The 12,134-nt window shown below is 27.9% G+C and overlaps 1 protein-coding gene across 14 annotated transcripts in view; it reads left to right on the top strand.

Moving 5' to 3' along the window:
• Positions 1–12,134, top strand: part of LOC111684896 (F-actin-uncapping protein LRRC16A) — a 60,075-nt gene that overhangs the window by 7,900 nt on the left and 40,041 nt on the right. For 2 of the 14 annotated variants that reach the window (XM_046953611.1, XM_046953598.1), the window contains exon 1: positions 2,256–2,556. The exons of 8 other annotated variants lie outside the window; for them this stretch is intronic. In XM_046953611.1, the coding sequence (XP_046809567.1) occupies positions 2,463–2,556 (94 nt within the window). In that variant the 5' untranslated portion in view covers positions 2,256–2,462. Of the gene's footprint in view, positions 1–2,254; positions 2,557–12,134 lie in introns of those variants that run through there. 4 more of the 14 variants (XM_046953610.1, XM_046953599.1, XM_046953600.1 and 1 more) reach the window with 4 other exon arrangements.

The raw sequence follows: 12,134 nt of genomic DNA, 5'->3' as shown, positions 1-12,134 counted from the left end.
GATAGATAGATAGATAGATAGATAGATAGATAGATAGATAGATAGATAGATAGATAGATAGATAGATAGATAGATAGATAGATATTTAGATAGATAGATATATAGATATATATATAGATAGATAGATAGATAGATAGATAGAAAGATAGGTAGATAGATAGATATATAGATAGATAGATAGATAGATAGATAGATAGATAGATAGATAGATAGATAGATAGATAGATAGATAGATAGATAGATAGATAGATAGATAGATAAATAGACAGATAGAACTCAGATTAATGCTCCTATTTTCAAAATTTTATGCTCTTCATACCTTTACATATAGTATGTGTAATCATAAGTTTTTCTGGTCGGATGCTAGTGGTGATAAACTTTTCAAATATTGTCATCATTTTCTATTGTTTGTTTGATTCTACAATGTTGCTTCTGTAAATGTTTATATTTGTTTTTGTAATTGAACGCCTACTTTTTCTGTGCAATACATACATATGTATATATATACAACCTACATACATACTTACAATGTACATACTACTATAAATGTTAATATGTATGTTTAAATGAAATTTCTTACAAACATTCAGATCAAACATATTTACAATCATCCAACCGAACGTTCATTAATTCATCCACATTTCAGCTAGATAATAATGATAATAATAATGTCAGAGAACTAACGTACATCATGTTGAACTACTAGTATAATCATATCGTTGTAGTTGTCAAGAACATTAGATGATAATAATTGTAAAAAAAAAACATTGTATATGAGTATATCTCTCTTCTATCGCTCTTACTTTATGACAAGAATCTATCTATATGTACATACACATATGTTTATAATATAGTTAGTAATAACATTAACATCAAGCATGTGTATATTGTAGCTATTACAACATTAAGGTCTTTTGTTGTTGTTGTCGTTGCTGTTGATTCGGAAAAAAGTGCAATAACCTTGTTCTTATTACTTATTCATGATGATTTTTTTTTCTGTGTTTATTTTTTTTATTTGTTTTTATTTACTTTTTCGAGACCCTACACTAACATAATCTTAAGGATTCTATTCGTTTGATTTAAAATCAATGTTGGATTTAGATGTTATTGTGGACCTATATAAATCGGTAGTTTCTTTAAGGCCCTTAATAAGGTTCTAACTATTATAAGACTTTACATTGTTGGTAATGACTCTTTAGTTTAATTCTTTGTAAAACATTTTAAGTAAACTTCGAGTCCATGTATTTCTGTGTTAACTTTCCTAAAGTGTTGTTAAGTTTACACTATATTTTATATTTTAATTATTTAACAGAGACAATTTGTTTATATAATATATATTTATTTTTAATAATTCCATTTTATTTTATTTATATTATATTTTGCATTTTAGTTGATAACCAAATTATCGACCACAAAAAGCTTTTGTAATTAATTCTTTAAAGACCTCATGCCGACGTGACTTATCAATTATTTTAAGTTGATTTTTTTACATTTTCAATTTATTTAATAAAATCAATTATCTTGAAGACATGTTGTCATTATAGTTAAGTTATAGAACAAGAGGTTTACTTAAGTCCTGTCAATATTTATTAAATTTAATAAAATTTTAAAAAACTATAAGGTTCAAGATATTGATTTTATAATTTCAATTGTAAAACAATAGTGGGTTCTTATTAGATACTAAGACAATCTAGTCATGTTAGCCTGTCTGTCCAGCTGCCTGTTGAAAATTCTCTAAATGTATCTTTGAAAAATATTACTTTGTTTTTGAACAATACTGTACATGTACAGTATATTGATTCAATTTATTATCAATACCAAACTCTCTTAGTTTAATTGAGAACTTTTAAAAACAAATTGTCAATTTAATTGTTTACTTGGTTGAAGGTACTACATCATACTCACTTGATATCTTGCTTCTTCAGTTTTATCAATTATGAATGGGGAACTCTATATATTTATGTATTTAGCTTTATATATATTCTCTACAGAAAAGCAAGCTTTTTCGAAACTAGAAAATGTTGAAAAAAAACATAAAAACAAATATATATCGTTTTACTGATAACAGTAAAAATAAATAAAGAAATTCTCAAAAAAACTAGTACATCAAACCTAAAAAAAGCTATTTTTCCAAAGAGCGACTTCTTAGTCATTCATTGCAACTTATCGTTAACGTACACAATATATTTCTGTACTTATTTGTCTTTATTTCAAAAAAAAAAAAAAAAAAAAAAACAAAATAATTAAATTATTTTTCATAATGTTGAAATTAAAGAAATTTATATAAAAATTAACAGAAATAATAAAATCTTTTATTTTTTTTTGCATATAATTGATTATAAACAAAAATAAATATGCGATTGTTTGTAACACTACGTGTTTGAGTGTGAAAAATTTGTTAAAAACATTAAAAAATATATAAAAAAATAATAAAAGCAAAAAAAAAAAAACACAATAACAAAATGTATACAAAAGAATTGATGAATCATATTGGTGATTATTTACGCCGCATAATTGAGTTACAAGTATTGGATGTAACTAAAACTAAAGATAGAGGTAAAGTGTTAGTCAAATACATGATTTTATACCCTACACTAACACTAAAGGGTATTGTGATGTTTATATCAGTTCTGTTCTAGTTTTATTTCAGTTTAGTTCTAGTTCAATTCTATTTTAGTTCTAGTTCAGTTCTAATTCAGTTCTAGTTCAGTTCTAGTTCAGTTCTAGTTCAGTTCTAGTTCAGTTCTAGTTCAGTTCTAGTTCAGTTCTAGTTCAGTTCTAGTTCAGTTCTAGTTCAGTTCTAGTTCAGTTCTAGTTCAGTTCTAGTTCAGTTCTAGTTCAGTTCTAGTTCAGTTCTAGTTCAGTTCTAGTTCAGTTCTAGTTCAGTTCTAGTTCAGTTCTAGTTCAGTACTACTTCAGTTCTAGTTCAGTTCTAGTTCAGTACTACTTCAGTTCTAGTTCATTTCTAGTTCCGTTCTAGTTCAATTAAAGTTTGACAACTATTAAATTTGAGGAACGCGACAACCTCTACTGTATGTAGTTATATGATCGGTCATTACCGCTGTTATGAATATAAACAACACTTATTTAAATGATTTAAATTAATTTATTTTTATTTATGTACAACATTTTTCTTAACAATTGTTTTTAAACTTTACACACATTTTATTTACTTATATGAGTCATTTAATTTAAGGTTTTTTTTTGGTGTTTCCATTTAGCTCTATAATGAAAATCGGATTTACTTATACGAATAAACACATTTTTGTAAAGTTTGCAAGAGAAATTAATATTTTAAGTATTTGTTTATATATTTTGTTCTACTTCAACTTGGCCATTATGGATGAACTTAAAAAATATTTACAAAAGAATATACACATATGTATATAATAATCTACAACCGCACCTTATACATTTTTCGCCAAATCAATTACAATTTAAACTAAATATTTGATTGTTTTTTTTTTCTATTTTCTTATCAGTCAATAATAAAATATTTGTAAATTCCTAGAATTATAAATAGAGGGACAAGAAAACAATGCGCAATATTTCTTTGTGTTTTTTTGCATTTTTTTTTTTTTTTGAAAATTGACTTAGTAGAAGAAACTTTAAAGTTCATAAAAATTTTATTGATATTTTTTTAATATTTAAAACGTTCTCATTATGAAATTATGATTTCCCTTAAAACTCGATTTGCAAATATTAGATTACATATCTATATAGAGATAGGTAATCTATATATCGTTGCAAATTGTGTTTTATATTATTTATATAAGTTTTGCAATTATTGATAACTGTTTTATTTGTCATTTTTACTAAAGACCTTCATAAGGGCAAGATATATCGTTTTTATACCGATTTACCAGTTGCTTATTTTTTAAAAGAATATTATATGAAATACATTTAGCGCCCCTAAATGTATTTCATAGCGCTCCATTTTTATGGAAAATATTGATAAAAACAACATTAGAGTCCCCCATAGGACCTTTGTCATTCTATGCACCATTTCATTAATTCTAACGAACTTATAGGGTTTTCTCGCCCATATTTTCAATTAGGCCATTGTTGCATCGAATGATTTTGCCTTCGACAAGTTAACTACCTTGATCTCCTTCCTCTTAAAGCAAGTAAATTTGCTCTTTTAATGATGACAACTCCCAACTGGCCGGGAAAATATATAATGCAATGTTTACCTTTGAGAGAGTAATTGTTAAAAGCTTCCTTATCATCTTAAGCTAAGTAAACACGGTTGTCAGATCTTACAACGTTGGCAGAAAAATTTTCACAAAATCTCTAAAAACGTGTGAACTTGCAATTTTTACCTTTGTGAGAGTAATCGTTAAAAGCTTCCTTGTCATCCAATACGGCCTTAAGCTAAGTATACACGGTTGTCAGATCTTACAAAGTTGGCAGAAAAATTTTCACAAAATCTCTAAAAAACGCATGAACTTGGAATGTTTACCTTTGTGAGAGTAATCGGTAAAAGCTTCCTTATTATCCAATACGGTCTTAAGCTAAGTATACACGGTTGTCACATCTTATAACATTGGCAGAAAAATGTTCACAAAATCTCTAAAAACGTGTGAACTTGAAACACATTACGTTGCCGTAGCCAGATAATTGTACGGCCATTTTTTATTGTCAGATATGCGAATCAGTGTCAGATTGGCAACACGGTGCATTAAAAGAACATATACATCTAAAATTTAATCTGGCAACTTTCGTTATAGAACAATCTGATAACAGTGTGAACTGACAATTTTTGTTGAAAGAAAAATTTATTAAAAAATTTATTACTTACAAACGTCTAAACTGACAATAACTTTTCATTGTCCGTACATTACCCCCCGGGGGCATGTTACCTTGGTAAAGCCTCCACCTTATTGTTATTTCAATTCCGGGATATAAAGACGTGGCCAATACCTCTAGTCTGGCCGGGACTAAATTGGTTACAGTCTACTGCCTGGCTTAGTCCTTGCACAGATTGAAAAGAGGTCCGCATAATCTGGTACTACGGGTGGCCAGTTGCTCGCAATACTATGTCCTGGTTGGTCAGTTGGTTGAGGTTCCTCACGTAGTAGCTGTGGGAAGAGTATGTTGCGGTTAAAAAACTGATGTAAGGTAAAGTCAATATTTCGGGATAAGGTACGGGTTCAAGTCTACCCAGTGGATGAAAAAGACCACCGTGAAATAAGGCCGTCTAGGCAGGTGTTCACGTTTAGCACATTCATGTCCGTTCCTTATCAAATCTTTCAACCTTATAAGATATGCTTAAAATTTAACCGCATTACTTGATATCACCCTAATTGCCTTCCGACTGACGGTAAATATGTCAACGTCTATTCTAAACCTATAAACTGCCTGGATAATTCTACTTTTGATACGAGTCTACAAATTGTGCTGGTCAATTCGATTACTAATAAGAAAATAAGAGCAACAATTTTGCCAAAGTAAATTGTTATAAAAATATTGTTTGTTTTTTATAGGACGACCTAGATAGCAGTTTAAAATATGTTAATTCCAAAAAAATTTAACAAAATACAAAGCAACACTTAATAAAATCAACAAAGAAAACGAAATATTTATTTTATTTTTTTTGTTTAAATAAAAAAAAGCAAATATATTTTCATTTAAATTTATAAACAGTAAATCTTTTTGTTTCTTTTCTCTTTCATTTTGCTAAATACCGGCTGACCGTTGTATTACTTGTAGTGGAGAGGGTATTATGGGTTTGTGCTGAGGTTTGTAATGAAATTTGACACATATACTACCAAGAAATGACTAAAATTCCTTATTTGTCTAGTTCTCATACAGCCATTATGTGGGCTAGAACATGTTAAATGTGATTAAATAACTTCAAATTTCGGTAAAACTTAGTTTAAATCTTACTGATGCAGCTTATTTTTGAATTGATGGTGTCTTCTTTTTGACCCTAGCCCCCATATAAAGTCATCTTCTGAAGGTCAAAATTCATTTATATAATTGTTAAAATATTTCGAAATTAAGACAAAAAAATTATTATTTAAAAAATTCACATTCACTGGTGTAGTGTAACATATGGTCGGCCATGCCCCCAACTATACATTCTCACTTGTTTTTTTTTTTAATAAAATTTCTTTTGAATTGATTTAACTTGAATATTAACCCAGTTCTGTGCATCTCAAGTATTTTTTTACACATTTTATTTATACAATTTGTTTCTTACTTATTGGGGAATAATTTTGTTGTTTTTGGGGTTCTTGCTCAGAAAAAAAAACTCTTAAGAAGATAAATGTTGCCTATGGAAATTTTATATCGTCAGGTAGTTTTCAAAAGATTTTCTTTAAGGGGGTTTCTGTAACTAGAAGTTAAATATGTGTAAATTGGAATGTGTTATTCGATAATGGGAATTTTAAAGATACATATTTTTGTAAAAATTAGCTTAAGTTGTATCTATCTATTAATCTATCTATCTATCTATCTATCTATCTATCTATCTATCTATCTATCTATCTATCTATCTATCTATCTATCTATCTATCTATCTATCTATCTATCTATCTATCTATCTATCTATCTATCTATCTATCTATCTATCTATCTATCTATCTATCTATTGCTCTAGAATCTTATGTAGTCTTGAGGGTAGCAAAGCACATTGGGTATAGCTAGTAAATACATAAAGCAAAATATCTGAATTACTACAGCCAGAGAATACAAATTTAATTGTAGTTATTTTGTTTGTTTTTTTTTATATTTTTATATATTGAGAATTTCCTTGATAATATTCAGCTACATCTCACATTTCACTGCGTTTTTGTTTTCAACAAATATCAGAATATTTTAAAGCTTTGTGACTCACTTAAATGTTTTTTTTCGTGTGTTTTTATTTTTTATTTTCAATGCTTTAAATATTTAATTTTTGTGGATTTTAATTTTTTTGTATTGTTCTGTTTTCATGCGATATCTGGATACAATTTTTAACAGATGTTTATTGAAGTAAATAAACTGCAATACTCTACCTCAGTTAACGGCTTAATTTTTTTAAATTATAAAAAAACTCTTAAAGTATTGAATAGTTATTAACAAAGATTTACTTAAAATCAAATGCTAACATTTTTATAGTTTTTTTTAAATATCGCCGATAATTTAAACTTTGATGTAACACGTATTATTATCATTCATCTATTTGCATTAATTCATGGAAACATTTATTTTTTTCAAATAATTATTTGATTAAAGCATTTATTTCATTAAACTATACAATTTACAAGTGATTTATTTTTAAATATTTTTTGCTTTAAATATTTGAATAATTTTTTGAGTTTAATTTTTCAATAACCTTTTTCTGTAGAAGTGAAAAAATTTTGACAAATTACTTAAAAAAATAACCGTGATGTTGTTGCTTCAAAATAAATTTAATTATTTCGTAATCACTGTTTCAGAAATCAACTTTCGTAAAACGAGAAAAACTTAAAGAATCTAAAGAATAGTTTTAAAAGTTAAAATAAATCGCAAAAAAGGTCCAAAAATTCGGAGAAAGTCGGAAAAATTTCAGTCATAAAATCTAAACTGTTGACTTTGTCTAGCAGCTTTAGAATCCTAATTGTTAGAGTTATCATATTTAATCTGCTTAAGCACTTTAATGAAAACACAAAAAATATGTCTTTTTTTAAACCTATATTTTATAATATTATAAATAAACAAAAGAATATATTAACTAAACTTTGAGGTTATTTACGTTTCATTTGTTTTCATTTTTCGTTAATAATATTTATTAAAATTTTTGTTGTAACTGTTAACATTTTGTTGTTTGAAATAACAGCTTTTAAGCTTTTGTTTTTTAATATTTTGCCGGTTGATTCGCATAGTAACGGTATTTATTTTGACAATATAGACAATAAGGTAACAGGTTTGTTTATAAACAATTTTAGAGGTTTTTATAGTTTTTTTTTTCATTATTTCACTAGTCTGGTCTTTAGACTTAGGGCGGGTTTCTTACCAATTAGTTAAACTGGGCTTAATTTGTTGTTAGATTAAACTCGGAACAAATTTAGGCGGACTTTAAACGAGTATTGTGTTTTTCAGTTATGGATTTAAGTGTTCAGTTATCTTTGTTAGTATTGCCAACTTTTCACTCAAAAACACAAAACAATGAACAGCTGTTTGCTTTTGTAAAATGAGAATTTTTGAAAAAATATCTAATAAACATTTAAAACAATAACAAACAAAACAAATCAGAAAATTGCAATTTACTTAAAATAATAAGTTTTGTTCTTTCGAAATCATTGTTTTATTGTTTTTGTTAATTGTGTTTTCTTACTTATAACTTAAGTTTAATTGGCCAATAATACTCAGTTAAACTAAGATGATATGTAACGTTACTGTTTACTGAAAAACACAAAACATATATTAAACTAGGTTTAAACAAAGAATGTAGATTTTAGGCAAGTCTACACTTTAGTTTATAGGCTAGTCTACACTCTAGTCTATAGACTAGTCTACTTTCTAGTATATAGACTAATCTACACTCTAGTCTATTGTATACATTCTAGACTAGTCTACACTCTAGGCTATAAACTAGTCTACACACTAGGAAATAGACTAGTTTACACTCTAGTCTATTGACTTGTCTACACTCTTGTCTATTAACTAGTCTACACTCTAGTCTATTGACTAGTCTACACTCTAGTCTATAGACTAGTCTATATACTAGTCTACACTCTAGTCTATAAACTAGTCTATACTCTAGTCAATAGACTAGTCTAGACTCTATTGTATAGACTAGTCTTCACTCTAGTCTATAGATTAGTCTATACTCTAGTCAATAGACTAGTCTAGACTCTAGTCTATAGACTCTAGTTTATAGATTAGTCTAGACCTTAGTCTATAGATTAGTCTAGACCCTAGTCTATAGACTAGTCTACACTCTAATCTATAGACTAGTCTACACTCTAGTCTATAGACTAGTCTACACTCTAGTCTATAGACTAGTCTACACTCTAGTCTATAGACTAGTCTATAAACTAGTCTACACTCTAGTCTATAGACTAGTGTACACTCTAGTTTATAGCCTATACACTAGTCTATAGACTAGTCTACACACTAATATACATTCTATTCTATAGACTGGTCTACACTCTATTCTATATACTAGTCCATACACTATTATATAGAATTGTTTTAGACTATAGACTAGCCTATAGACCAGCCCGTTCACAAGTTCTGACTAAATACCATTTACATGTTGTGGTCTATAGTATGGTGCTTCTTTTTCTAAAGTTTTATTTAAATAAAAAAGAAAACATTTAAAATATTTACGTACATATGTTTAAAAATTAATATAAATACATATGCTATATTTTAATGGAAATAACTAAATACCAAAAATGGCAAATAAACATAAATTTTTGTATAACCATTAAGAAATAAAGAAATAAAAATTTACTTGTATATTTTATAATTAAATAAATGTTTTGTTTTCTTATGACCATTTTTAAATAGAACTTTTAATTGTTTTAAGGTTAAGTAAAAGTCAATTAAATTATGTACATACATATGTATGTATAAATTAGTCAGATAATACGATTGTCTACTAACTTTATTTAATTGTTAAAATACATAATTGTTATACCCTACACCACTATAGTGGGGAGGGTATTATACGTTTGTGCTGATGTTTGTAACATACAAAAATATTGGTCCAATACCCACCTTAAAGTATACCGATCGATTCAGAATCATTTTTTGAGTCGATTAAGACATGTCCGTCCGTCCGTCTGTCCGTCCGTCCGTCTGTCCGGCTGGCTGGCTGTCCATGTAAACCTTGTGCGCAAGGTACAGGCCGCAATTTTCAAGATAATTTGATGAAATTTGGACCAAGCATGTTTTTTGGCACAAGGACGAAGCCTATTGAAAATGGTTGAAATCGGTCCATTATTTTACCTAGCCCCCATGGTAATATTCACCATAAAAGTTTCTTTACAAAAAATAAAAATTTTATAAAAGTAAAAATTGTAAAAATATACTCATACTTTTTTACTTGTTTTTGACATTTGAATAGAATTTTATAAATAAATTTTGAAGTTATCTAAAATTGTATTTTTTTTTTAAGAAACTAATAATTAGGTCCATTATACCTTTGATTCTTTACAAAAATATTATCCAAAGGTGCAATTTTTACTCTAAAACTAATAAAAACATTCTCATAATTTCACGTAAATTAAAGCGCTTACAAGAAGATAATAAAAGGTATTAAAATAAAAACCGACATGTTTTGAGTATTAATAACAAACATAATTAATAGAAATACTTAATGTGGTTTTTGTTATTTGTGTAATTGTTATTGTGGTTATATTATTATTGGCAATGTTGATGTTATTAATATTGTTGTTGTTGCTGCTGTCGCTTAAGTATTACTGGTATAGATTTGTGACACAATTTCACCAGTTTTTGTCGCCAAAAAGGAAAATCGTTTTATATAGTTTTTTTTTTGTTTTTTGTTATAAAACTAGTTTTTCATAAACACCAAGCTATCTGAAGAGAAAAAAAAAACATTTAATACAAACATAAAAGCCAACAAAATAAACCAAAGTAAACCAAACAACAATTACACAGACAGTTAACAAGAAATACTTACTCACACACAACATTCATACAATGCTCTGCCAACGCATAATTATTCTAAAGATGTTGTTTGTTGCTGGTGGCTTTTTGATGTTGTTGTTGCTGCTGTTGTTGTCGTAATCGTTGGTGTGGTTAGTATACATATATGTATGTAAAAAGTATCTAATGTACCTTACAATTAGTACGCGATAGAGTGTTGCCACCTTATTATACATTCTATATATAACCACTTGCTGACTTTATTTAACGATGTCCATACGTTTAGTTTTTATCAAACTATTTATGAGTGGCGTGTCATAATGTCCATGGACGTATGACACACTGATTTATAGTGTCATGGACGTTATGGTAATTTCAAAAGTGTCACATTGTCTATAAGCAAATTAAGGAAAAAATTGTCCCGCTATAAAAGTTTCCCTTTCCTAAATTCTAAACAAATTTTCCAACACTTTTAAGAACTGTCATAACGTCCATGAACATCATGACACTTCGCCTTATATATGTACATATCACAGTTTTAAACGCCCCAAACATCCAAAAAATTATTCAGGCATTGTTTGATTTTATGTTTTTATTTGTTTATGTTGGCAACACTGTTAAATTTAATGTACATTTTAATACACACTTTAGTAGTTTATACGTTATTCTTAAAATTGTTTGTTTTTTCTTAAAATTTTTTTACACACACCATTAAACTAAGAAATTATTGTTTAGTTTTTTTGCATTTAACTAACTTGTATTTGTTTATTATTAGACTGGTACAAGCAAACTAGTTGCTCGGGGGCTATTACACAGCCATCTTTATCAAAACTACAAGTTGCTCAGGGGGTTATTACACAGCCATCGTTATCAAAACTACAATAAATCGAACTATTTTTATTAATATACAAAAACGTCCCAAATTTTTTTCAGAACAGTGAGGCTGGATGATTTTGAAGATCAACATCTTTAGCAGTTTCAGTTCTAATTCAGATCTAGTTCACTTCATTCTAGTTCAAGTGTAGTTCAGTTCTAGTTCAGTTCTAGTACAGTTCTAGTTCAGTTCTAGTTCAGTTCTAGTTCAGTTCTAGTTCAGTTCTAGTTCAATTCTAGTTCAGTTCTAGTTCAGTTCTAGTTCAGTTCTAGTTCAGTTCTAGTTCAGTTCTAGTTCAGTTCTAGTTCAGTTCTAGTTCAGTTCTAGTTCAGTTCTAGTTCAGTTCTAGTTCAGTTCTAGTTTAGTTCTAGTTCAGGTCTAGTTCAGTAATTGTAATGTATATAATGATTTTATACAATGATTTTATAGCCATTTTTGAAGTGTTACAAATGGAATGACAAAATCAAAAAAATATTTTCTATCTAATATTGTGATTGTTCGAACCAAACTTTATTTCAACACGATGACCCACTTGTACTTTTTTCGTGAGCCATTCTAGTTTATGTAGTAAAGTATGCTAGTGTCTATAATACCTGCGAATTAAATTCGTATAAAAAATAGTAAAACATCACCTAGTTAGTTCACTTAATGCTGTTCTTTTTTTTTTTTGTTTACT

This window comes from Lucilia cuprina, chromosome 6 (genome assembly GCF_022045245.1).
Source record: "Lucilia cuprina isolate Lc7/37 chromosome 6, ASM2204524v1, whole genome shotgun sequence".
Taxonomy (NCBI): Eukaryota; Metazoa; Arthropoda; class Insecta; order Diptera; family Calliphoridae; genus Lucilia; species Lucilia cuprina.
This window is presented reverse-complemented; position numbering and strand designations above follow the sequence as displayed.